Raw genomic sequence first — 27,183 nt, forward strand, 5'->3', positions numbered from 1 at the left:
AAAGGGACCCCTGACCATTAGGTCCAATCGTGACCAACTTTGGGGTTGCGGCACTCATCTTGCTTTATTGACCGAGGGAGCCGGTGTACAGCTTCCGGGTAATGTGGCCAGCATGACTAAGCTGCTTCTGGTGAACCAGAGCAGCACACGGAAACGCCGTTTACCTTCCCGCCAGAGCGGTACCTATTTATCTACTTGCACTTTGACGTGCTTTCGAACTGCTAGGTGGGCAGGGGCAGGGACCGAGCAACGGGAGCTCATCCTGTCATGGAGATTCGAACCGCTGACCTTCTGATCGGCAAGTCCTAAACTTAAATGTGTGAAGCTGCTTATGCAGACTCAATTCACTAGAGCCCATCTAGACCAGTGCTGACTGCTCTGATTGGCAAAACAATGTAGAAATAAAGAATTTGTTAGTTGCAAGCCAACATGGTCCGAAACACATTAGAAATTTTGCCATTTGAATCAATGAGAATTGTCGACTTGCTATGCGAATGCTCCTCTAACAAATGTTTTCCTGATCATGCATTGTGTTCGGATAGTGAGATCTGTGTCTACTGATTGCATTTGTTTAACTGATTTCTGTTCCTAACCATAGATGAACCAGTAGACCTCTGGTGATTCCCACTTCCTTTTCTGTTTTTGTTGGAATTCTCTGGCAACCATGATAGCGATCGTGACCACCACTGAAATGTCACCACGCATGTGACAACACTGCCTTCCAGCTTGCAAAAATGCACTAATGTGCTTCCACACCCGCAGCAGCTGTGTCATGATATTCGGTTATTTTTGCATATTGAATTTTATGCAGTAAGGAGAAATCTGGATGAAAACATTTTTAGAAGTGCAGGATGGCAACATCACGTACATGTTGCAAAACAAAAACAAAAACTTGTGACGTAGCCAGCAGTGATTCACTCAACTTCTACCTGGAAGTACTGGCACATGCTCTCTGCACAAACCCTTTTTAAACAGTGATAGCACACAGTGACTAGAACCCAGGAAACCAGGGACTTGGCTAAATTGGTAAAGAAAAAGCAATTTACCGGTATACGTGTTGTACAGTATATGCGATATAACACTGTGCCACCAGGTGGCGCTGGGGAGTCTCATTTTTCCCTGTTTAAATTTACAATGCGTAACTGAAACGCTTCTATGATGTGTCTGGACCCAACCCAGGGTTTCAAATCAATGGATGAACTTGGGACTGTTACTGTCTCTCTCAGCCTAACAGTATTGTTGTGAAGATAAAAAGGATGGGGAGAACCACATGCACTGCCTTTCCTTGGGGGGGGGGGGAGTGTAATATAAATGCAATTTTAAAAAAACAGATAAAAAAATTAACAGTGCCATCCAGATCATTTTTGATATGTCATCAAAGTTTCTAGGCTGTGTAGAGAGTGGCTGTTGCCCGTGTGACATTTTAACACAAGAACACACAAATCCAGTGCTGGAACCCATTCTGAGAGCAAGATAAATCAAATAAAAACATGAATAAGCTGAAAGTCACATGGCAGGGAGGCTGGGAATTTCCTAACCTACCTCACAAGGTTGCTGTGGGGATTCGGAGGGGGAGAATCATGTACACCACCTTGAACATCTTGGAGGAAAAGGTGGGATGTAAATGCAATAAAAATAATAAATAAATAAACAGCCAGAAACATTAAGAATAGTCAGAAACCTATCAGAGCTTGGTAGATAGATTGAAGTATTCTAAAGCAGGACTTTGATGACATCTGATTTTAATTGATCTCTTAAAGAGCTTATAAAATTGTGTATCAACCCCAAACTCAGAAATTCTTAGGGATGCAAATGAAATAAAGTCCAGAAATATCAATACATAAATAAATGCATTTATTAATTGTCAACCACATTACTAGGATGCATTAAATTATTTTTTTAAAAAATAAGGAAGCAAAACAGCTCTGCAGCTACACACTTTTTTTAAAGCAAGAATGCAGCAGGATATGAGAACACTGCTGTATTGGACAATGGATGTGCACTCTGTACATGCTCATGCACTTAGCTTCCTTTCAGCTTTTTTATTTATTTCGCATATGCTGTGTACAGGTAAGCCACTCATCTCCAATGCAGGTAAGTAAGGCAATGATGCAACAGAGGTAATCCAACTTCTGTTCACAGAAATTAACAATACTGTAGTGACAAATGTGGCTAATTCAATTCAATTAATTAGCCTGATTAAATTTTGTGCACTTTTCTCCCGCCCCCAGCCCTTTTTGACACCCGTTCCACCTCTGTGTCCTTTATTCGCCCTCTGCAATTTGTCCCATTGACCTCCGGGGCTGCTGGTGGTGTCAGTACCGACCGCGGCTTCATCTCTAAAGCAATGTGGGTGGAAATCATGCAGAAGGCAGCGCTTCCTTCCCAGCTCTTTATTACGCCAGAGCCGTGACTTGGGCAAAAGTGGCTTCTGCTTTGCGGAGCATCTCTCTGTCCAGACTTCCAGAAAGACTACACAGCAGCCCCGTCTCTGCAGCAGAGGAGGAACACTCAAGCGACGCCCGCCCCTCAGCTCCGAGGTTCCTCACTGCCGCCCTTGAAGGAAGCAGCTAAGGCAGTGAAGTTAAGGAAAGAACCATTTGGATGGAGCAGGTGTGCAAAAGGCGACCAAAGAGGCACCAAAAGCGCCGAGATTCCAATGCAACCGATGCAGTTATAACGCAGCAAGCGGGAGGCAGGTTCGTTACTGAGCGCTGGCGCTGCACGCCTGAAAGCACAGCAGCTCAAAGCAAAGACCAGAAGCCACAGAGGGCATGTAATGACGCGGGTGGGGTGGATTTCAGACATGCGGTTAACCTTCTGGAATCCAGAGTTTGCCTGCATGTGGCATTCCCTGTTACAAGCAAGTAAAAACCCCAAACATATAGGAGCCTAAAAATGGGTGTGAGAGTCTGATGCTGCCCGTAGACCAGCAAATAAGCCGTGAGAAGGAACAGTTTGCTACTACCGCGGCAAACAAATAGGAAAACATAATCTTCTGCATCTGAGAAATCCTCACACAAGACACTCACTGCCCAGGGAGAGAATCAGAGTGGAGTTGTTGGGATAGGACTTGGAGGACCAGGATTCAAATCCCCACTTTGCCATGAAAGACCTGTGGTCTCTCTGACCCTAAGCTAGGTAAAGGTAAAGGGACCCCTGACCAATAGGTCCAGTCGTGGCCAACTCTGGGGTTGCGGAGCTCATCTCGCTTTACTGGCCGAGGGAGTAAGCGTACAGCTTCTGGGTCATGTGTCCAGCATGACTAAGCCGCTTCTGGTGAACCAGAGCAGCGCACGGAAATACCGTTTACCTTCCCGCCAGAGTGGTACCTATTTATCTACTTGCACTTTGAGCGGTACCTATTTATCTACTTTGCACTTTGAGCAGGGACCGAGCAATGGGAGCTCACCCTGTCGTGGGGATTCGAACTGCCAACCTTCTGATCAGCAAGTCCTAGGCTCAGTGGTTTAACCCACAGCGCCACCTGCGTCCCAGACCCTAAGCTACTTCACAGTTTTGTTGTGGGGATGGGAAAAGGAGAGGCAGGGCCACAGAAGCCACTCTGGAAGCACCACAAGCAATTTGAAAGCAAGGTGGGATATAAAACACACCCCAGGCTCATCTCAGAAGCAAGTTTATAGAGAGGACATCCTTCTCAATGGCTCAAGCAAGTGAGCCATGCTGCATGCTAGAAGAGCAAGGGAAGCAAATGCACAGGGTGGGCATTACGGGGAGTGGGTTACCAGCCAATTCAACCTAACTGGAGGGAAGGGGGAATTCTCCACCATGATCTCTTCCAACACCTTGGCTGGTGACCTTTACTCCTCCAACTCTGCCACCCTCAGAGCTCTCCAAGGAATATAGGAAGAGCCCTGTTGAATCAGGCCGAAGGCCCAGCATCACCCAGCAGCCTGCTCTCACTGTGGCCAACTGGGTTTCTCCAGAAAGTTCTTGAGCAGGTGATGAGTGCAAGAGCCCTCTCCCCTCCTGCAGTTTCCAGCAGCTGGTATTCAGAAGCGTTACTGCCTCCAAGGGAGAGCACAGCCATCAGGGTTGCTAACAACTGATAGCCTTACTCTTCATGAATTTATCAAATCCCCTTTTAAAGTTAGTGCTCATCCCTGCATCTGGATGGATAGATGAAGGACAGAGGAATCAGAATATAAGAAGAAGAAGAATATAAGAAGGGCCTGCTGGATCAGGCAAGAGGCCCACCTAGCCTTGCATCCTGTTCTCACAATGACCAACCCGATGCCCCAAAGGGAAGTCCACAAGCAACACCTGAGCACAACTGCAACTCTCCCCAAACATAATTCCCAGCAACTGGCAGTCAGCAGCATACTGCCTCTGACAGTGAAGGTGGAACATAGCCTTATCCTCCATCTCTTCTCCTGCTTAAACACATCTGTCCTTTCTCCTGCTGCACCCTGAATGCCAAGAACATGGGAGCCTATTTTTCTATAACAGCAGCCTTGCATTTAAGCACTGGCCTGGTAGCCATCCGCTGCCAGAAACGTACATGCAAGTGAGTGAAGACACTGGCAGAGGAAGGATGAGTCACATCACCCCTTCCTTGGTACCCAATATTCAAATGTATCTCTCCATCCATTCCTGCTCCAGCTCACAGCAGGCAAGTGGTAAATAAATACATTGCAGGCAAGTTATTTTTGTGGGCGTATTTACCATTTGTTTAATCACATTTCAGGGAAGGGAAATACTTTCTTGTAATGTTGCAACAATTATAAATTAAACATATTTGTAACAACATACAAATACCACAGTTAAAAACTAAATACAAACTATCACAATTTAAAATAATAAAAATAATTAAGCAGCAGCAGTAATATTAGAACAGACTTTGTCAACCTCTGCCCCATCAATCTCCAGCCTGGGAACTGTAGTTCATAACATCTGAAGAGTGCCAGGTGTGCAGGCTGGGGCTGATGGGAATTGTAGCCCAAAGCATCAGGAGGGTGTCAGGTTGGCAAGTACTGCATTTTGACATTAAAATCAGTACTCTGCCCAATTACAGCATCTTATACATTCCTTTTCTATTCTTTTGACGTGGAAGTCACCCAAACCTATGCAGGAGCAATTTGAAACCCAAAGGTATCTGTGGACATACACACACAAAATCCTATTCGACAAAGCCAGAATATATCAGAGCTTTGGACCATCTCTTCTCACCCATCCCCCAAATCGGGTGAAATCAAATTACTATGTTAATTAATATGGAATGAAATATGCACTGCACTTAATATAAGGATGACCAAGATTCCACCCACACCGTCTTTGGAAGAGAGCCAGCAAATACCTCCAGAGGGACCCTGGTTCTCAAGGAAGATTTCTAGATGATTCATAAGCCCCGCTGGAAATAGGATCCTAGGAACAGCTGTTTACCCCTACCATCCCAACTCCCAGGATTCTTTGGGGGAACTGGTGTGCTTTAGGTGTATAGTATCTATGCAGCCTTAGCACTCTTTTTTTCCATGCCACACTGATGACATCACTTCTGTGTATGCACGTTTAGAAAGAGAGACTCGGAAGGAAACCCTAAGTCATCTAGTTCAACCCTACAAATAAAGTAGAGTTCATTGCCTTCAAAGTCTGCTCCACTGTCAACTGGTTCATATAATATTTATCTATTTTTTATTTTTTTTTATACATACATACTACATACATGGGGACGCGGGTGGTGCTATGGGTTAAACCACTGAGCCTCTTGGGCTTGCTGATCAGAAGGTCGGTGATTCGAATCCCCGTGACGGGGTGAGCTCCCGTTGCTCGGTCCCAGCTCCTGCCAACCTGGCAGTTCGAAAGCACATCAAAGTGCAAGTAGATAATAGGTACCGCTCCGGCAGGAAGGTAAAGGGCGTTTCCGTGCGCTGCTCTGGTTTCACCAGAAGCGGCTTAGTCATGCTGGTCACATGACCCGGAAGCTGTACGCCAGCTCCCATGGCCAGTAAAGCAAGATGAGCACCACAACCCCAGAGTCGGTCACAACTCATGCACCACCACAAACACTTAACTAGTTGCCACAGTTTTTGGTGGCTCATAGAAAGGAAATTGAACTTTTTAGAAGACACTTTCTACATTCCAGTAGCTCCAGATTCGAGTGGGAGCTGGGGAGAGAAGAGATAAATCTGTCTTGGGGCAGAAAGCTGCAAAACATCAATTTTCTTTGTTGTCCTCAATAAAAATCTGAGAACTTTGAAAAGCTGACCAAAGCAGCAACTCCAAATATTTCCACCCTCTGCTCTCTCTGCCACCTTGCATACCTATTCCTTCAATGAGGGGCAGGAGACATGTCTGAAAATGATCCAAATATTTTTCCCCCTCCCTGATTTGATCCATTTAAATCAGAGCCAAGGTTTACTTACACCTATTGACATGCTTCAGATATGCAGTTTGTAAATCTAGGAAGAGAAAGACATCGGAAGCTGCCCCATGCTGAGTCAGACCCTTGGTCCATCCAGCCCTGTATTGTCTACACTGACTGGCAGCTCCAGGGTTTCTTTCATTCAGGGTGCATTTTTCCAGCCCTACCTGAAGATGCTAGGGATTGAACCTGGGACCTTCTGCATGCAAAGCAGGTGCTCTACCAATGAGCTATGGTCTTGCCTCATTGGCCTCTCCTCATTTTAGGTCTGCAGGAAATAAATCGGAGAAGTGTCTCCACCACAACTATGTTCAGTACAGCACAGTGTACCAACGGGATATTTATTTCATTTGTTGTATTTGTAAGATTTCCTCCCACCATCCTTCACCCATTAAGGTTCCAGGACAGGTCACACAGTTACCGGTATATCACAGTTCTAAAGACAGATAGAACAGTTGCGAATGTAAAGAAAACGTTAAACCGTTCCAGCCAGAACAGAACTGCAGAAAAGCTATACTAACGGATGGCGTTCAGAGACATCCCCTGTTGAAACGGGTGTTGCAGTTGTTTACAAGGATCCAGGCCAAGAATGAAAGTTGCAGAGAGCTTAATTAACCATCTTGGGAAGAGCTGGGTCAGGTGCTCTGGGACTGAAATTAAGAGCTTCTCGGAAGAAACCCAGAGACTTTGAGCTGTGGTTTTGAGCATCTCAGATACCAGCAGCCTACAGAGATGTATTTATCTCTGGTAGGGATGGTGGAGATATTAATAAGAGCCTCAGAAGAGCCTGCTGGATCAGGCCAGCGGCCCATCTGGTCCAGAACCCTGAATATCAGATAAGAAAGATTTGATTCAGCTTGCATTCAAAGACAAACCTACCTAATTAACACTTTCTGAAACAGCTTGCAAACTGAAACAGAGGCCACCCTTCAGAATTCACCCCTTATCCGAATTTCGCAATGCAATTCTCTGGCCAAGTCATGTGTACAAAAACACAGATGCCAGCATAATATGCACATGAAACAGCAAAAAATAGTGAAAATAACATGTACAATACTACATTATATTAGAGGAAATTGCTTTGCAAAAATGCGCATAAGGCAAAATGGGACGCAAACAGGTCTATCAGGAGAAATCGGCTGCCATGTCTTCACAATGTGTGTGTGTGTGTATGTTTAATTGTAAACTGCTGAGGAAATGGTGGAGAAGTGAAGCTGTGGCCATTCCTGGACAAGGGTAACCTGACCACTGCAGTCCATGAGTTGGTAACCTTGAGGCTGGATTACTGCAATGGGCTCTATGTGGTGCTGCCCTTGGGCCTGGTGTGGAAGGTCCAGCTGGTGCAGAAGGTGGCAGTCAGACTGCTGGAGGGGGCATCTAGAACATGGGACACCACGAGAACATGGGACACCATCGTGAAAACAGCTGCACTGGCTGCCCATCGACTCCTGAGCCAGGTTCAAGGGCCTTCCATTAATTTACAACGCCCTGAACGCCACGGACCACCCAAACCCTTATGTCCCAGCTCAATCGCTGAAGGACTACTGTTGTCCACTGAGTTGCTGGGGCTTATTTGACATCAACATGAAACAGAGTCTTTAGTAAACCCACAACCCTGAAATTAAGAGTCTTGTGCTCTACCAATTGAGCTATTCCAGCAGCCCAAAAGCTACACACACACACACACACATACACACACACACACCTCACAATTTCAGCATCACCAGCCTCTAAGTGAGAAAATTATTGTCCATTTGTCAGCAGGAAAGCTCTGCTGAGATCTATAGATTAGGCAGTGCTTCATAAAGCCAGCAAATCTCCCACAGAGTCTGGGACATAGAGCTGGCTGAAAGACTTACGGAATCTAATAAGAGCATGCAGGGGAGCCAAATACAAAGATCCACTTGTTAATACATGCACCCCCTGATCACCTATGGTTCTGGAGCACATGGATTTGTGACACCTCCCAAGGCATAGAAAAAAAATCATTTTGGTATGTTTGTTTTACAAAATAGTCTTGTCTTAACTTTATTCCTAATGAACGCTTAATACTGGTAATAACAGCAACTGTAGATTCTCTCCCTGAGTCAAACTAAGCCTCCTACAGTTGTTGTTTAAAATTACCTTATTTTTGTGATTCAGTAAAATGCTTTGCAGTTAGTTGTGTCTGCAGCTATGCAATCTGGACCAGTGCTTTTTGGAAACACAGTGCAAAGTGTCAATGCTTAAGCAAACAAGCATTCTAGTCCTCATTGTTCTGAGGGCAGGCTTGCAGCACTCCATCTCAGGAGCAGGGTCAGGTCAAATCCGCACTAAGAAAAAGGAGTCATTCAGAAATGGGAGAATCTGTAATATCTAGCACATTTGCTAATTTGGAACCATTTCTTCTGCTTGTTAAAAGAGAAGAGGGGAAACCTCTGAGATACACACACACACACACACACACACACACACCCACACACCCGTCCCTTTGCCTCAGCTCCTGAGATTTCAAGTAAACACTCCTAAGATATTTGAAATGCTGTTGCCAAAATAACAAAGGCTGGGAACTGGGTCTGAATGCAAACAAAGGTTCTATGTAGCTTGAAAATTTTACACCCCTGCACCAAATCCTGTGCTCACAGTAAAATGAATAAAGTATCCCTGCTCTTGGTGGGTTGGAGTCAGGTCATTCCTGTTCATGACCAGCATCATATCTCACAGCTTAATGTAGAAAGCATAGCCTAGAATTTTGAAGATGGGCAGTAACTCAAGGGTCACCTTGCTCAGCACCCTGGAGTCTGTCAGAAAAAGGCTCCCACAGGATGCAACCCAACCTCAAGACCAGTGGTTCCCAATCTTCTTTTCCCTCATGGACAACTTAAAAATCCGAAGACCACTTAATGACTTACTACAATTTCTGTCGTGCTTGCTGGTGCTAGATGCCGCATGATTATTTGTTTAAAAATTATTTCTCCTTTTCTTTCGTATATTTTGTTTCATTTGTGATCTTCAGTTGAAGGGCAGTGTATAAATTCATTATTATTATTACAGTGGTACCTCAGGTTACGTACTTAATTCGTTCCGGAGGTCCGTTCTTAACCTGAAACTGTTCTTAACCTGAAGCACCGCTTTAGCTAATGGGGCCTTCTGCTGTTGCCGGAGCACGATTTCTGTTCTTATCCTGAAGCAAAGTTCTTAACCCGAGGTACTATTTCTGGGTTAGAGGAGTCTGTAACCTGAAGTGTATGTAACCCGAGGTACCACTGTATTGGCAAAATACAATTCACATTCTACAGAATTCAAATTGTATTCTCCCGTCCTACAATCTAAGAAATAAATGAAGCAATACAAATACATTAAGAAATCAATGTGAATATTTAACGGGGACACAATGATTGTAGATCACCAGTGGTCCATGCACCCCTGTTTGCGAACCCTGCTCATGAACAAGAGTTCTGCCCTTCTTCTGGAAAGTCTGTCTCACAGGTTCTTCCTTCTGTTCCCAAAGAGGTCCTTTCCCCACAATCAGAACCTGCTGCTTATCCTTTCCCTCGTCACCTCACTCTGTAAAATGACACCAATCAAAATTAACCACACTAAATGTCTTATGCACAAGTGTGTGGTTTGAGTTTTTTGTTTAAAGGGGAAATGATTTCAATTTTTCAGTAAGGTTAAATTAACAGTAGGGAGTTTGGGCATCTCCAGGGAACCTGTTTATTGGGCATTTGTCCCACTTTGCACATGGGATGTCTTCCCATCAATCATTTGTTCACTTCACACTTTTCAATGCACTTCCCATTCACTTTCCAAACAACCAAAGTCTGCGATTTATTTTAAGTGGATTTGTTGCACTAGGGTAGAAGACCACTTAATTTCACTTTAAATGCACAAACCTAAACTTCCGGTATACGTGCTGGGATCCCTCCTACAAATATCGGCAGTCTGAAGGCGTCACTACATTTTAAACATCCTCTGTGATGCTTGCAGTTCTCCTTGGTTTTGTGTCGCCAGTAGAAAACAAAAGCCGCATATGCTCCTTCATCTGGCGCTAAGGAACAGGAGCACGTTAGGTGCAAAACACAACACAGTGACGAGGCCCCTCCCCAAAGGCTCACTTTTCTTGGTCAGCACGCTGCTACCAGAGAGGGATCGTCCAAGACAAGCAGAGAGCATCTTCCAAGGCTAAGAAGTTAAACAGCTGCGGAGGCAAAGTCACCACTGCGCAGGCAGGCAGGCAGCTTGCCGGTCCCGTGTCCCCCGCCCCCCACCAACATCATTGCTGCATTCCCAGAGCTTGGAAGTTCACCAGGGCAGCCGTGGGCTCTTTGAGCCTTTGCCAAAAGAAAAAGTGGTCCACGGCTGGGCAGCATGCCAAAACACTTCGCACCTCACGTCATCTGCTATTTCAACCCAGCGCCAGCCGGACTAAAAATACAGAGTTAGCACTTCTGGCTCCCTGGCATGGTGGGAGACTAAAGGCGGGGGTTCAGCAGCAGCAGCAGCAGCAGCGCTGTCCTCCTACCCTCCACGCTCAACAGCAGACACTTCTGGCAGGCTGAGAAGATGCAGCACACCAGGGATAGGCTGTCTGCACTGCCGGAAGGAAAAGTGCTAGAGGTATGTGTGTTTCTCCCTGTGTGAAAAGTTGGCACATGGTGATGTTTTTACTTCATCTCAGACCACACAATTTGGTGGTGGTGGGGAGTTTTGTTGGAGAGAACAGCTGAAATGTTCCAGAGCCCTCTCCCCTAGGTGTAGAAGGGCACAGAACACCAGGCCTGCCGCTTTCTGACAAAATCCGTACAGCGATGGTTAGGAGCATCGGAGGAGCGCATCGTTTCGATCCAGCATACTCCAAAGCCCCGATACGATCCAGCAGTCAGAAAGGAAATACAGAATCCGGGTTTGTGGCAGACCCCTCCCCACTGTGCACCCTCCCCTCCCCAGCCTCTGACGTCAATCAGAGGCGGACGAGCTCCTCCGAGCGCGGAACAAGACACCGACGTGCTCCTCTGGAAACACGCACGTCTCCCTTGCACGCTCGCTCTTCTTTCCCAGCCCTTGCACGATCCCATGCGCGCGCCCCTTCCAACCTGGTCTCTTGGTACTTGCACAGACACGCGCCCGGTGTGTTTCTTTTTGCCCCCTCACCCCAAACCTCCCTTTCCATAAATGTTCATCCATGCACGACGCGGAGACTATATCAAATTCCTCCACGCTCACTCCTTTGCACACTCCTTGCTTTTTGCACCCACGACCCCAACTCCACCCGGTGCAGGATTCAATCTCTCACTGGAGTAACGGGGGTCGGAGAGAAAGAGATGACCCCCTCGTGTCCCCCCCTCGACAATCACCATCATTGCGCCCGCAGCTCTCCTTTTACGCGCCGCCTTTTTACGCACGGCCTCCGAGCGCCCCGATAGGTTTCTTTCTTTAGGGCTAGCTTGCTCCTTCGCTTTGCATCCCGATCTCGCCCCCTCCTTTCCCCAAAAAAGAACCCGAGCTCGGATTCACCTGACTTTGGCCGCCACCGACGCCACGGCCTCGTTGCGGAGCGAGCGGCGTTTGGAGACGGCCGTGCCCATCGTCCTCCTCGAAGCTCATCGCCGCCACCGCCGCGCGGAGCCGCCACTGCCGCTGCCACCACCGCCCATGCCGACCCCCACCCCCAACTCTGGGGACAGGCTGCGATCTCGGCTGCTGCTGCTGCCTCGGCGGGCCGAGCGGAGTCCGCCTCCTCCCAGGCAGACCCCTGCGAGTGTCGCTGGAGGAGGAGGAGCCGGAGGAGGAGCCGCCGCCACGACTAGCCGCCCCTCGGCGCGCATCGCGGCTGCTCATTGACTGCGGCTCGGGCGCCACAGGAGAGACCTGGCGGGGCGGGGTGCAGGAAGCCCAGGCTGTGCCATGCCTATATTTGGGGAGGCTCTGGAGCGGGGAGGGAAAGCGCCGGCAGTGGGATCGGTGGAGTGCTTCTGAGGTTGTGCAGAGTGCCCTGGCACCACCTTGACAGGAGGCGGCCGAGTGATCTTGGAATCCGAGGATCCTGGCTCAACGCGGAAGCTCCGAGCCGGCTGGGTGCGTTGGCCGCAAGGCAGTCGCGGTGCCCCTGAGGAGATGCATGCTTGAATTAAATAAAGCTAGACCGACTCTGGTCCTGTGCAAAGGACAATGCCGTCTCTTAGATATGCGCCCTCACTGACTACATCCAAGCACTGAACTAGCATCGTAGCTCAGTGGTGGAACACCTGCTTTGCATGCAGAAGGTCCTAGGCTCATCACCCTAGGCTGCACGAAAAGTATTTATACAGGGAAGAGTACCCCTGTGAACATGCAAAGGTTCATTCTTTCAGTTCTTTCTTCAGCACTGCCAGCAACAGGAACTGGCTTTGACACTATCTGCTCCACTTCATTAAACTGTGGGCTACCAAAAATCATACACATCCTCTTGCCACCATGAGACTGTTCCCTTATCAGATGATGCAGCGAGGGGCTGCGGGGGTGGGATAAAGCCTTGGTTCTTCACCGCTGCGGGAGAAAAAAGTCACAGGATAGGGGACTACTTCTTCAGGCTGAAAAATCTCAGCTTTTTTCAAAACCAGGGACAAAGTTCCAGTCCTTAAGGCTGCAAATATATATCTGAAAGCAATATGGCTGTATAAGACTCCTGGCTCCTTCTCCCTTCCCAATTATGCTCGCAAAACCAGTCTAAGTTATGCAGTTAAGAGAAAGCATTGACATTCTGCAAAGTCATCCAATTTGTGGGATTTATGGGGGACCAAGAATTCTACTACAGTAGCATAGTCAACCCCCCCCCCCATGGATTGCACATACAAAGACTTGCTTATAATCTTATTGGTTGCATCACCAAGTATGTGGTTTGAATACTCTTAAAACATTATATGAAAATGTGAAGTATGGCTGTTAGTGCAGATTAGCAAGTCTCTTTAACTGCACAGTACTGCATTCTGCTGCTTTTCTATGTGCAGGGAGCGTTTGTATTTGGAGAAGTGGATGTATCCCTCATATGAGCCCCCATTCACAGCCTGAAGTGCAGCAGCCCCAGTACAGTTTCATGACCTCCGTAAAAGGATTAAACCACTGGATAGAAATAGAAGGGTGTGAAGGTCAGGTCTCTCCACTGTATTCTCACGCAAAAATAAATTATTCACCCTCTGATCAGCTTCTCACGTGCTGCGTTTCCTCACAGAACGAAACAGCCTGCTCTCTTATTCAAACACACACACTTCTCCTCCAGGGAGTCTTATTTGTCTCAAAGCCATATGCTCACCCATATCCACCACCGCACCCCAGTTGCAGGTAATTTGGCACTGTGGAGCGCTTGTCCTGATTTGCTCAAAGCTGATGAGGTTAGACATGGTGGAGGATGGTCCATTTGGGGAAGTGGAGCACTGCCCCACCAACCTCAGAATGTTCTCAGCCAGCTCCCACCCACCTGCCTTCTTATGTTAAACCAGTCCAGGTAGATAGCCCTGGCTGTCTCCTTCGTATTCTTCCTTAGTCTCAGCGTCACCACTTTATCTGCCTTCCACCCAACTAGTCCCAAGGGGCACAGTCTGGAGGGATAAGGGCTCCCTGATTCACTCATTGTGGGCTGTTTACCTGTAATCTCCCTGGAAAAGGAGAAATGTGCCCACCATGACAGGCTCTTCTTCCACGGTAATCTTGACCCCATTAACTTTTGGCTCCTGTCCACTCCTTTCCCAAAACTTGCAACTAGATAAGCTGGAACATGTGCAGAGGAGACCAGCCAAGATACCCAAGGGTCTGGAAACCACACCTTGAGAAGAAAGGTTGAGGGAGTTCGGTATGTTTAGCCTGGAAAATAGATGTGATAGCCATCTTCAAATATACCTCAAGGGCTGTGCCACGGAAGATGTAGCAAGCTTGTTTTCTCCTGCTTGGAAGAGTAGGACTCAAACCAATGGCTTTAAGTTACAACAAATGAGATTTCGACTAAACATCAGGAATAACTTTCTGGCAGTAAGAGCTGTTTGGCAGTGGAATGGACCTTGGAGGTTTTTAAGCAGAGGTTGGATGGCCATCTGTCGTAGATGCTTTACTTGAGATTCCTGCATTGCAGGAGGTTGGACTAGAGGACCCTTGATATCCCTTCCAACTCTACAATTCTATGATCACTGTCATAAATAGAAATCAACATATCTCTAAGCAGGCCAATAGGCTGATGAATCAAGGGAGCAGCAGCACATCACCCAATCAATTGTGTGCAGCACCCACAGCTGTCCCTTCTGCATGCTACATTTTCACAGTCTTCACATTTTCCCAGCTAATCCCAAGTACATCTTGGGTGCACATCAGAGCTAAACAAAAGATCCCATGGGAAGTGTCCAAGACAGTCAGAGGAGATGTGATTTGGAGCCTCCCCTTTGTGCAAAGAGGGGGAGCCCCAAAGAAAACCAAACATACCTGCCTTTGTTTTCATACAGAATGATCAGTGCAGGATATTTTAGTTTCCCAACAAACAAACACAAAACAATTGGTTTCTGAGTTGTTGCACAGAAAAAACTAAGAGCTCTATTAATGGATCCAAAAATTATTTTATTTTTAGGTTCTAACAGGAAGGGCACTTGCTAATACTGTATATAGATAGATGCAGAAATAGATAAAGTATTTTTAAAGTTAATTTTATCATACATGTTATTTACTAATCATATTATTTATTTATTTCATACTGCTTGATTGTAAATAACAAACGAACACTTAAAGCAGTTTATGAAAAGAGAGACTATCTGTAAAAACATTTTTTTTAAAAAGCAGTTTAAAACAGTCAAATAATAATTAAAATCAGTGATAAGCTAAACAAAAATTAAAACATTCTACATATCTGGGTAGGCTTGTCTAAGCAATAATGTTTTATGCAAAACGAGTAACAGTGAGGCACCTGCCTAATTGTCAATAGGTGCTGCCACCTGTTGATTTCTTACAAATACGGAACAGGTATTATGTGGTGGCACCTGTAACAGGGCCAATTCTGCAGGTCAAAGCAGTTGAGTGGGCACATGTGGGGAAAGGCAACCTCTCCAGTTAACTAGTCCCAGGTTGTTAAGGGCTTTATATTCTAATAGTAACACCTTGAACTTGGCCCAGTAGCAAATCAGCAACCAGTGCAGGCCTCTGAGCTGAGGTGTTACACGCTGAGGGGCTCACTCCTTTCAGCAACCTTGATGCAGTATTGTCCTCATATTACAATTTATATCTGGTTCAGCAATTGCACATAAAATGAAAAGAGAAGATCTTTCTACACAAATTTCCCAGTCTGATACCACATTTATAATTAATCTTTTGACCTACATACAGACTATATGTGTGTGTGTGTGTGTGTGTGTGTGTGTGTGTAAAGGGACCCCTGACCATTAGGTCCAGTCGTGACCGACTGGGGTTGTGGCGCTCATCTCGCTTTATTGGCCGAGGGGAGCTGGCGTACAGCTTCCGGGTCACGTGGCCAGCATGAGTAAGCCGCTTCTGACGAACCAGAGCAGCGCACGGAAACGCTGTTTACCTTCCCACCGGAGCTGTACCTATTTATCTACTTGCACTTTGACATGCTTTCGAACTGCTAGGTTGGCAGGAGCAGGGACCGAACAATGGGAGCTCACCCCGTCACGGGGATTTGAACCGCCAACCTTCTGATCGGCAAGTCCTAGGCTCTGTGGTTTAACACACAGCGCCACCCGCGTCCCTATATATAAACTTTAAATAAATTATTGTTTAAACATGGTGAATCCATAGCTTTTTGGGGGGAACAACCCCAAATTGGTTTTTTGGGGGGAGGGGGAACCTAACCCAAAGCTAGTTTTGTTTTTTAAAAAATAATTTTTATTAAGTTTTACATTTTGACTTCAACACAATCATCATTATCACAGGAAAAAAACAAAGCATATGGAAGTCCCAATCTCCCCCCCCCCCACTCCTCCCCTGACTTCCCTCAACTTCCTCTTCTGGTTCTTTAAATATCAGTTTCTCCTGCTTGTTTTATTCTGCCTTAATTTTGTATTCTTTTAGCTAAATGTCATTGCATTCTTGTCATTTTTATACCACATTTTTCAAAATTACATCTCACGTTTTATTATTTTCCCAGTTATTGCCTCTTAGTTTTTATGCTCGTTTTCTTAATTGTAAGTGCTTAGTCAAACCCTGCTAGTGAGTCCACTTCTTTACACTGTTTCTGTAAGTACATCATAAATGGTTCCCATTCTTTTTTTAAAAGTCTCTGTTGTCCTTGTCTCTAAGTTTTCCAGTGAGCTTCACCATTTCAGCATATTTCATCAGTTTTACTTGCCATTCTTCTTTCATTGGTATCTTGTCATCTTTCCATTTTTGGGCTAGTAATATCCTAGCCGATGTTCTAAAGGTACCCCTGCCCACATGGGCCAGTAGTGTCCGACTCTAGGGTTGTGCGCCCATCTCACTTAAGAGGCCGGGGGCCAGCGCTGTCCAGAGACACTTCCAGGTTACATGGCCAGCGTGACGAAGCTGCAGCTGGCGAGCCAGCACCAGCGCAGCACACGGAAACGCCGTTTACCTTCCCGCTATAAAGCGGTCCCTATTTATCTACTTGCACTTAGGGGTGCTTTCGAACTGCTAGGTGGGCAGGAGCTGGGACCGAACGACGGGAGCTCACCCCGCCGCGGGGATTCGAACCACCGACCATGCGATCGGCAAGTCCTAGGCACTGAGGTTTTACCCACAGCGCCACCCGCGTCCCTTAGCCAATGTTCTAGCAAACATAAATAAAAACTATTTATGTATGCTAGAACATCGGCTAGGATATTTTTTTGACCTGCAATGCCTAGCAATAAAGCTTCTGGTCTTTTAACAAATGCCAAAGCTAGCTTTTTTAAAAAAATGTATTTTTATTAAAGATTTTCTTGGTTTACAAAAGTATGTACAATGTCTCTCTCTCTTGAGCTGTTTCCGTATGGCAAGCCTAGTCTTGGTGACAGAGTGCCAGTCAGAATAGAACATAATAACATAAGGAGAGCCTGCTGGGTGAGGCCAATGGCCCATCTAGCATCCTGTTCTCACAGTGGCCAGCCAGATGCTCCTTACGGGAAACCAGCAAGCAGGACCTGAGCACAAGAGCAGTCTCCTCTCTTGCAGTCTCCAGCAGCTGGCATTCGGAAGCACTGCTGCCCAGGACTGTGGAGGGAGAGCTTCGCCATCATGGCTAGTAGCTATCAATAGCCCTCTCCTCCAAAAACTGGTCTAGAGTAATCCTCTTTTAAAGCCAATCCACGTTGGTGGTCCATTACTGCCACCAATGCGGTTTCAGTATGCACTGTGTGAGATCCAGCGCTGAGGGCCTTCTGGCAGTTCACTCATTGTGAGAAGTGAGGTTACAGGGAACCAGACAGAGGGCCTTCTTGGTAGTGGTGCCCGCCCTGTGAACACCCTCCCACCAGATGTGAAGAAATAAGCAGCTATCTTCTCTTTAAAAGACATCTGAAGGTTTAGGGAAGTTTTTAATATTTAATGCTGTATTGTTTTTAACACTTGATTGGAAGCCGCCCAGAGTGGCTGGGGAAACTCAGCCAGATGGGCGGGGCATAAATAAATTATTATTATTATTATTATTACTACTACTACTACTACTAATACTACTTCGTTTTATCTGTCCTGAATCTTCCAACAAGAAATAAATTAGACTGTGCTAAGCGGACCGCTGGTCAGATCTATGGTGGCACAGAGGTCAGTGAACGGTGGTGTGGCTAGCTTGGGCTGGTGGTGGGGCTTCCAAGCCCTTGGACTCTCAGTCAATGCCCAACCTAGCTGACCGCTGGCACCTGGCCTAGCCAGGACCTCACCAACAGACGAAGGGAGCTGCCTGAGGAAACCTGTGCCAACCTGATAATCCGATATAGCATTGCATGGGTCTTTCCAGGCTGCCTTCAACACTGACCAGATCAGGGGTGCCTTGAATAAAGGGGGAGGTGAGGCGAGGTAATTTGAACGGCAAGGCTCATCAACTTTGGGGGGTCCCGGCGAGGCCCCTTCGGCCCCAGATTCGGCCCACTTAAACTTCAGCAAAGTGGCTGCAAGGGGGACTTTTGTTTCTTTGAATCGCTTATCCAGGACGACGACAACCACCAGAGCATCCGCATTGCTACCTGCCAGTCACAGCCGAAGTTTTCAGACAAACAGATCCCCGCCCGCTGATCAGGCTTCACGCCCCCTGAGCAGATGTTTTCCCCAAGACGACCCGCCCCCCCCCCCCGTTCCCAGCGAGGCGGCACGATCGATCAATCAAGGGCTGAGACGCGGCTGTGCTCCAAACCCGCTCATTAGCGAACACCCAAATATCATAATTGGGAGGGAATTATGCCAATCAGGGAAATGTGCGTCTGTTTACTCTGCATGTTGTGATTTTCTGGGTTGTTTCGGCGTTGGGGGAAGAGAACAGCGCTGATACAGGGAGATGGGTCAAGGGGAGCGAGGGGTCTCACAAGGTCGGGTTGCCGATTTCAAAGATCGGGTGGGTGGGGCCAGAGGGCGGGGCCAAGGCAGAACAGGTGGAATGTGACAGCCTCGTGGACAGAACCTCGTGGGTTCTGCCACCTGGACATCCCGCTCTCCACTCAAAGCCATTTTGATCTTGTATCCTAGCATAATGAAAGGTAGGCTCTAATTACTGCCACCATTTTCACAAAAGGCCCCTATGCCTTTAACCTTACCATGGCACGATCGGCAGAAATTCGAAGGGCAAAGGCTTCTATCTGCAAAAGCTTTCCCTAATGAATTTCTGGCCCTTGCACAAGCTTTGAAGTCTTTGTTTTTAAAAACCAAAGGAACCTTGCTCACGCAATTTATGGCGCGCGGGAGTCTCTGTTGTTCTCAACCCGCACGAAACAGGACTCCATTATATACCCATTTTGCAGATTGGGGACCAAGGTCTGGAGACAGTGATGTGCCCACACAAGTCCTACGTGATAGAGCTTGAACCTCAAACCAGATGTTGGAGCTCCAGGCTCCGGGCACTGACATTTTTGCCCATTGAGCTGGTGTCAAAGGCAGAGCACCTCGAGCCACGTTGTTTTTCTGGTCAGTTGGCAACCCTCCTGTCTTATGCCTCTTCTGGACAAGAACATAAACATCTCTCGCCCTCTAAAATTGGCAGGATGGCCTGGAAGAGTACCAGCCCCTCCTCCTGTCTGGCGTTCCTTATATTTCTTTTCACTTACCCTCTTTCACGGTTTCCAAGCTCCGCTTCTGCTTTCCAGGGGAGAACGGCCAGCGGAGCAATTAACTTGATCTCAGTCCTTCAGAGGATGAGAGGGAGGCGGGGAGGAGGAAGAGTAGGAGGAGGAAGGAGGGGGAGAGAAACCGCTTGCAAACGGGGGTCGCGATAGATAAGCAAAGTTATGTTTTCGTTAGAATTGTCGCCATATTACAGTGGTTATAAGCCTTGCCATGTACTCTTTGAGTGGTTCCGCATACCTGGAATGTGTCCCTGAGCTCTGATAATGCTTCTCGCTGCCTGGATAGAGGACTGAGACATGTGCGTGTCTGTAGAAACTAGCCTACTGTACAAAAGGGAAACTTCGCATTCTTTGTTCCACCTGCTTCTGCCTAACAACAGAACAACAACAAATTGATTTGCAATTAGATGGTATTGCCCCTTTCTTCCCCAATAGAAGCCCCTGCAGAGAAAGTGAACAGCTCAGGATTAGCAAATTCTATTTTATTTTGTTAAAATTTTAAAGAAGCGTTCTGCTGTGGTCTAGCACAGGAATGGGGAACACCTCAGGCCTAGAAGCCGAATGCAGCCCTTCGGGTCTCTCTGTCTGGTTCTCAGGCCCCTCCCCAGACCACACCTCTCACCAGTCTTGCTTCACACTTTCCTTTAGTGTTTCCAGCCTGGCTGGGACTTGTCCTTCACTTGCCAGGACAGAGGTCTTTTTTGGGTGTGGGTGTGTGTGAGTGTTTTTTTGTTAAAGCTGCCTATCGTACAAAGGTAAAATCTGTATTTTTTGCTCTGCCCACTAGTCCCACCCACCCCTGGCATATGGCCCCCAGAAGGGAGTGCGGCCCCTCGGGACGGATAAGGTTCCCCACCCCTGCTTTGATTGCTCATATTGGGTTCAATCAGCTTGAAAGACAAGGAAAGAGGAGGTCACTGAGCCCTGACATAGCTGGCTTTTTATTGCCAGCAACATTAATAAACCTCCCAATGAAATTAAAAGGATAATGGGCACTGGATGCCAACATTGTTTTGATGGATCTCCTCGAGGATATATTAAGACAAGAGGACGTGGGAATCATTTTAAAATGTAATGACTGCAGCAAAATTTTTAATTGCAGAGCATTGGAGGCAACAAAAAGATACCAACAAACTGGAATGTGTTTTTTTAAAAAACAACAACAACAACCACCAGGAATCTCTCATGTTGACATCTTTGATTATTAGAAATGGTAGAAGAGGAAAGCCAAATAAGTTAAAATGAAGAGGTGCTTCCAGATGTTGCTGAACCACAACTTCCATCAGCCCTAGCAAGCATGACCAATGGCACACAATGATGGTTGCTGTAGTTCAGCAACATCTGGAAGGCCACAGGCTCCCCACACCTGCAGCGAATTTATTAGCTTAGGGGAGGGCTGCCCCCCCCAGGTGTTGCAGGACTACAGATCTCAACTGTCCCAGCTGGCATGAGCGATGGTGAGAACTACAGTCCAGCAACATATAGAGGACACCACCTTGGCCAGCCGTGGCTTTAGACTATATAAGGCAATGGTGGATGGAGGAAGAGATCAGTTTTCTGAAATGTGTTTATGTGCATGTGTATTTAAATTTAAACAGGTTTCTGGTCCTCATGAAGATATGCTTACAGGTGCATCATGTTACATGCTCATAGGCAGCATAGCAAGGTTGTGTGGTGTCTTGCGTGGGATGAAACGCTTCTATGGTACAGCTTGACGAAACCGGAAGTCTTCAAATGCTGAACAGCAGGGGAACATTGTGTATGTGAGTATGTGTGTGTTTTCACAAAGAATACGGTACTTCAGAGATTATCAGTGTGTAGGCAATGGGGAGATGGAATTCAAATGTGACATTTCTTCCCACCCTAAAGAAACAGATGGATGAGTTGGGACACTGGCACAGTCTCTGAATATGGATAGATTTCACTCACGTCCCGATTAAATGCATCAGAGGGCAGAACAGAACCTCCCCCTAAGTCAAGCTGGCTGGTGCCACGTAGGGACGGCTGCATTAGTGGCCAGTGCCCCTTGAGTCTGGTAGCACAGAAGGCAGGGAGCCTGAAGAGCAGGAGTTAAAGCCAATGACAAGAACATAAGAAGAGCTCTGCTGGATCAGGCCAGTGGTCCATCTGTTCTCACAGGAGCCAGCCAGATGCAACAATGGGAAGCCCACAATGGGTATGCAAAGAAGAGCAACTATCTCCTCCTGTGGCTTCCAGCAACTGATATTGCAAAGTATTACTGCTTCCAAAGAGTCAGAGCATATCCATTATGACTAGTAGCAACTGACAATCTTATTATCCTCCATGGAGGTGTCCCAATTTGATTCAAAGCCCTCCAAGTTGGTGGGCATCATGGCCTCCTGCTGGAACAAGTTCCATAGTTTTAACTATACATTGCATGAAGAAGTACGATAAGTGCTTTCTTTTATCTGTTCTGAATCTTCCAACATCCAGCTTCACTGGGTACCCACAAGTTCCATTGTTAAGGGAGAGGAGGAAAAACTTTTCTCTCTCCACTCATTCTATCCCACGCATCATTTTGTAAACTTATATCATGTTGCCTCAAAACACTGCCACGTTTTCTCATGGGGGGCGGGGAGTCGCTCCATCGCCTTGATCATTTCAGTTGCCTTTTTCTGTGCTGAGGGCAGGGTGTTGCAGTCTTGAAAAGGTGACAGACAGATGACTTTGCAGCCTGACACAGCTTCTCATGCTGAAGGCCCCCAACAAAGCAGTGTATGGAAATAGCATTTTACTAATGTGCTGAGATCAGCGCACCTAAAGGTGGAGGCAGATTGCACCATCAGTGTAGCAAACTGGAGAGGGGAAAAGAAAAGAAAGGTAGAAGCTGGGATATTATTTCCACCACTGCATAATTTGGTTCTCTCCACGCCCTCTGGAGCTTCTGTCTCAGATGAGGCAGGTTGTCACAAGGGAGAGAGCACCCTTTCCCATTGGGCAGCATGACAACTGCATGCTTTGGGAAAAGAGGAATTTTTATTCTCCAGGGTTAATTTGCCTTTAGTTGCTTTTGCAGTTCCACTTTACATGCCATGGGCATAGCCAGGATTTATTTGGGGGTGGGGCAGGCTTTATGTTGGGAGGGGGGCGGAACTGAGTTATCTACGATGCAATTGGTCAGTTAGTTAAGCATTTTTATTTATTTACTTGATATAGGTGTGTTACATGCTTCTATTTATATCTTTACCTTCCTCTTATAACCAGCAGGTAGAGCAGCATTCAGTGTCTCTTGGAAGAGCAGGTGACCATAGTTTCTCCCTCTGATGCTCCAGGAACTCCCCACCCCCATCCCTGCTCCACAGTCTCCAAAAGCAATGAGGGCCAGTGTGATGTGGAAGCATGAATTAAATTGAGGAGATGAGAATTCAAATTTCTGCTTGGCTACAATGCTTGCTGTTTAAGTTTGGGGCTGGTCACCCTTGCTCAGAACTGGCCAACCTCAAAGAATAGTGATAGGGATGCAGAGGGAACTGGGGCGGGGTGGGTAGTGAATAAATGAGGCAAGCTATATCTACCCACAAAAGGGCTGGCTCAGAGTAAGTTGGTGCCTGAGGCAAGAGGGAATAAGTCCTTCTCCTCTTCATTTCCTTTAAGATGGGACACAGTTCTTTGGGAGGTTCTCTTGCAGAAGCCCAATGAACAGGAGTTGTGCAAGAGCCCTGTGGCTGAGGAAAAAAGCAGCTCTTACACCTTTTAGTGAAGTTTGCCCTAGAGAATGCCCCTGTGGGTCTGATAAATCCCTGAAGCTGATACCCTTAACAGCAACCCCCACAATATATTATACCACCTTAACCCACAGAGACACGCCCCCCTCCACCAACATGCCTTGCCACCCGAGGCTCAGGGCAGAGCGAATTTGGCCAACAGCACAAAAGAGGTTCAAGTTGTTGGATTTTTATTTTTTAAAAAAAACATCTGAACACACAGAGCGACGAGACAGCCCAACGTTGCTAAGATGGAACAAGGTTGTCCAGATGGCCAGAGGCAGGAGTGCCCCCCTCTGTGTGGAAATGCCACAAGTGTCAAGTGAGCCAAGGACTCCCAGACGGAGCTTCAGAGAAAGGCAGAAGGGCAAGAAAAGTCCTTCTCCCTGCTCTGCTGTGGAGAGCAGGACCAGCTAAGGCATCTCAATCGGTGGCGTCTTCTTAGCGAGACTGCTTGCCACAACCACTGCTGGGCAACACAGCTCCCAACAGATGGTTTTCTTTTCACACCGTGTCGGAGTCGAGCAAGGAACATCCAGACTCATTCTGCATGCTAACATTCAGGCTTCTTACGAATTGCTGGCAAAACCTTTCACACACGCCCTCCCTCCCATTGCAGATGCTGGTTCAAGAACTAAAGGGGGGGTGAACAGTAATTTAAGAGTGCTGAAACCCACTTCTCCACCCACCCTTTAAAAATACAGACATGCACACTCGCTTTCTCTCTGCTGTTGCCATCTTGTTCATAGGACAAACAGGCATACAAAATGCACCGTTCACTCCACACGCCCAGCCTGCAGGAATTCAGTGCTGCCCTGGGATCTGTTTGGGCCAAGCTGCTGGTGAAAGGTTTCTGGAGAGCTGCATTTGAGAAATGGTGGAAGGGGGGAGTTTAGCCATGGTCAGGAGCCCTTTCACTCTTGCTACCCATGCGGGGTTTAGGCAAGAAAGAAAGAAAGAAAAAAAGGCACCACTTTCATCTCAGAACAAGGAAGCGTTGTAATGGCAAAGAGAGGAGGCTTTGTAATGAATGGGAAAGGATTTCCTGAGCCACTTGGGAGCCCCCCAAAGCAGCTCAGCTCAGCTCGGTACCACTGCTTCCTTGGCTGTCCTGGCTGATGATGCTGATACGCTTTCTGCGCCGGACTTCTTGGTCCTGCTAGGAGCAAAAAAAGAAGACAAAAGGTTTTCACTCACACTGTTAGGCCCCAGAGGTCACTGACAAAGGGCTCCCCTCTGGGCTCTGCCGTCCAGGGCCAAAAGCTCACATGTAAGGGGGAGGAGCAAGCATGAGCTGTATGCCTCTTGAGCTTCTTGGGAGTGTGCTGTGTGCAATTTGGCATCGTTAAGACTGTAAAAAGCAGAACCCTGCTGGATCACATCCCCCCCCCCACCAAGAGCGAGGAGCTGCTGAACCTGGCTCATTTGACATTCTCACCTGGGAAGTGGTCTCCCTGCCAAAGCCCTATTGCTTGGTCTTAACCTGCCAGAGCCAAGCAACTTGCCAGAGGAGGAGAAGGGGCAGAGTTTCTTTGCTGAGTGGGGAGGAAGAGAAGCCTCTTTCTCCTAGCACAGCATAGGGGAGCGGAGCACGGGGGGGGGGGAGAGAGAGATAGAGATAGAGAGAGAGCGAGAGAGAGAGCAGGGTGGTGGTACAAAGGTGGCCTACTTTTGCCTCTGCCCATGAGCATCCCAGGTATGTTGCTCCTGACAGAATAAATTTCTCAACATAAGGCAGCTCCTTGGCCCCAATCTAGGTCAGCATCCTGATTTTTCTAGCTGTTATATCAACCTGTGTTCAGTGGGTGATGGAAGGTAGAATTATTTGGAGAGAGGGAAAAGGGGGAAAAACTTCTGTCTCTCGCAACTTACTACACATAACACCTACCATCTCTATCATGTTTCTTTGTCAGATATCTTTTACCAAGTTCAAAAAAATTGCTTCAGCCTCTAGTTCACTGGGAAGGTACTTCAAACAGCCCACAATTGCAGATTTCATTTTTGTAAAAAAAGAACACCTCTCATAGGTACACATTAGTTTCTAGTCCTCTGTTGCCTCTACTCCTTATAGGTTTAGAGTCGTGTGCGTGTGTGTAGTTTTTCACTAGATATAGCTCACACAGTAGCAAGTGTGTCTTCACAGCTCTAAAGGTCACAAAGCAGCATAACAGGAACAGAATTCTACCCTTTCCATCTCTGAATCCCACTCCTAGAACATGTTATAAGATATAAGATATAAAATAAAGATTACTCCTGAATGTTTACAGAATATTTTTTCCCTTGCAACTGAGGAGCCAGTGGAAGCCTTCTAGTCATGTAACGATGTCTAAGACCCCTTTTGGCAAGATAAGCTCCACCTCCCTCTTGTATTGGCTCCACTGCATTATGGGAAGACAGTGGCCAAACCAGTAGGGCCCAGGGGAGCTCTTACGGAGTCGGAGTCGTCTTCAGTGTGGTTGCTCAGGAAATTTACATAGTCGTCCTTGTGGCTGCCGAGAACTTCCTCCTCATACTCCGTCTGATAGTCGGACTCATCTGAACAGAAGGAGGGAAGGGGGAGAGACTCATTCAGCCCAGAGGTGAGGGAAGGCACAGCTGGTTTCCCCAAGATGTGGGGTGAAGCACCTGCCTCAGGTGATGGAAGTGCAAGAGGCAGCCCTCTGCCTGCCCAACTGCTTCCACTGCCACCAAGAGGAAGGTGTTCCAGTGTGTGGCATTGCCACTTGTCTTCCCCGCCAAATGAATGGCAACACTTTGAGGTGCACCCTGGCTCCCACTGAGCTTGGCAAGGGCTAGCGGTGGAAGTGGGCTGCAGTTTCGTGGGCCGGGAGGTGGCAATTCCTGTTTCATCTCAGGCGGCAAGATGGCTGGGTCACCTCTGGGAGAGGGGACAGCAGGAAAAGCAGGAACCCAAGGGCTACGTGGATGGGCATCGCCCACCTGCCTCAAACCCCCCCCCTAAAAACATGAACAGATTTCCTGGGGATCCTTGAGCAACAAACACAACAAAGAAAGGAACTGGAGTTCTGGTTTTTGGTGCAGCCGTGATCCCCACCCGCAACTCACCATCCACTATGACAGCCTTGACTGGCTCAATTCGGGAGACAATTTCCGCCAGGTCTGTGAAAGAAGTTGTGGGACAGGTCACCACCTGGAAGAGAAGAGATAGATGCTTAAGAAGAGCCTGGCTTCTGGGTCAGGCCAGTGGCCCGTCTCATCAAGCATCCTGTTCTCACAGTGGCCAACCAGATGCCCCAAATAGGAAGCTCCCAAGGCGCACCTGAGTACAGCCGCCCTCTTCCCGCTGACACCTGTTCACGCTGCCACCGCCAAGGGTGTCTTCATCCATTAAGTTCTTTATTGTCATTAATTCAAATTATTAGTTGCTTGACACACGTGAAGAGCCTCCAAGCGGCTTTCAGAATTTTAAAAGCAGAAAGCATGACATAAGATTGCAAGGAAAGAGTACTGCATTACAATAAAATAACAAAAAATAACCCGAAGAAAGCCTGAAGCTGATAAAGCAGCGGCAAAAACAACAGCATCAACGGACAGCAAAATATTATAATGTGTCAAGTGCTTATGAGACAAGAGGTTTCACCTGGAGCCAAAAAAGGTGTTTGTGAAAGCGCCACACTGACCTCCCTGGGGAGAGTGTTCTACAGGCAGGGGAGCCACAACTGAAAAGGCCCTTCCCCTTGTTGCAACCCAGTGTGAGAGCCAGTGATGGTGCAGCTGGACTAGGACTTGGGAGACCAGGGTTCCCACTCTGTCATGAAGCTCACCGAGTATGACCTTGAGGCAGTCACCACCTCTCAGCTGCACCCACCTCACAGGGTTGTTGTGGGGATTAAATGAG

The 27,183-nt window shown here is 47.3% G+C and overlaps 2 protein-coding genes and 1 long non-coding RNA gene across 9 annotated transcripts in view; 1 reads left to right on the top strand and 2 right to left on the bottom strand.

Annotated features, from left to right (window-relative positions):
- Positions 1-12,119, bottom strand: part of NSMF (NMDA receptor synaptonuclear signaling and neuronal migration factor) — a 55,123-nt gene extending 43,004 nt beyond the window's left edge. Inside the window, exon 1 of one of the 2 annotated variants that reach the window (XM_080989617.1) lies at positions 11,879-12,119. In XM_080989617.1, coding sequence (XP_080845743.1) covers positions 11,879-11,949 — 71 coding nt within the window. In that variant the 5' untranslated portion in view covers positions 11,950-12,119. The remainder of the gene's footprint in view (positions 1-11,878) is intronic. The other variant, XM_080989616.1, reaches the window with a different exon arrangement.
- LOC308467930 lies at positions 10,711-22,994 on the top strand. Its single transcript, XR_013981372.1, has 3 exons — positions 10,711-10,981; positions 21,198-21,362; positions 22,825-22,994. It is a non-coding gene; the product is annotated as an uncharacterized lncRNA (long non-coding RNA).
- A 504-nt stretch (positions 22,995-23,498) lies between these two features.
- The window catches only part of PNPLA7 (patatin like domain 7, lysophospholipase), a 114,163-nt gene continuing 110,478 nt past the window's right edge, over positions 23,499-27,183 (bottom strand). For 4 of the 6 annotated variants that reach the window (XM_080989557.1, XM_080989556.1, XM_080989554.1 and 1 more), the window contains 3 exons: positions 26,391-26,475; positions 25,756-25,859; positions 23,499-24,483 (listed from right to left, as the gene is read on the bottom strand). In XM_080989557.1, coding sequence (XP_080845683.1) covers positions 24,400-24,483; positions 25,756-25,859; positions 26,391-26,475 — 273 coding nt within the window. In that variant the 3' untranslated portion in view covers positions 23,499-24,399. The remainder of the gene's footprint in view (positions 24,484-25,755; positions 25,860-26,390; positions 26,476-27,183) is intronic. The other 2 variants (XM_080989555.1, XM_080989553.1) reach the window with 1 other exon arrangement.

Source organism: Podarcis pityusensis (assembly GCF_964106645.2).
Source record: "Podarcis pityusensis genome assembly, chromosome: Z".
In the NCBI taxonomy this organism is placed as follows: Eukaryota; Metazoa; Chordata; class Lepidosauria; order Squamata; family Lacertidae; genus Podarcis; species Podarcis pityusensis.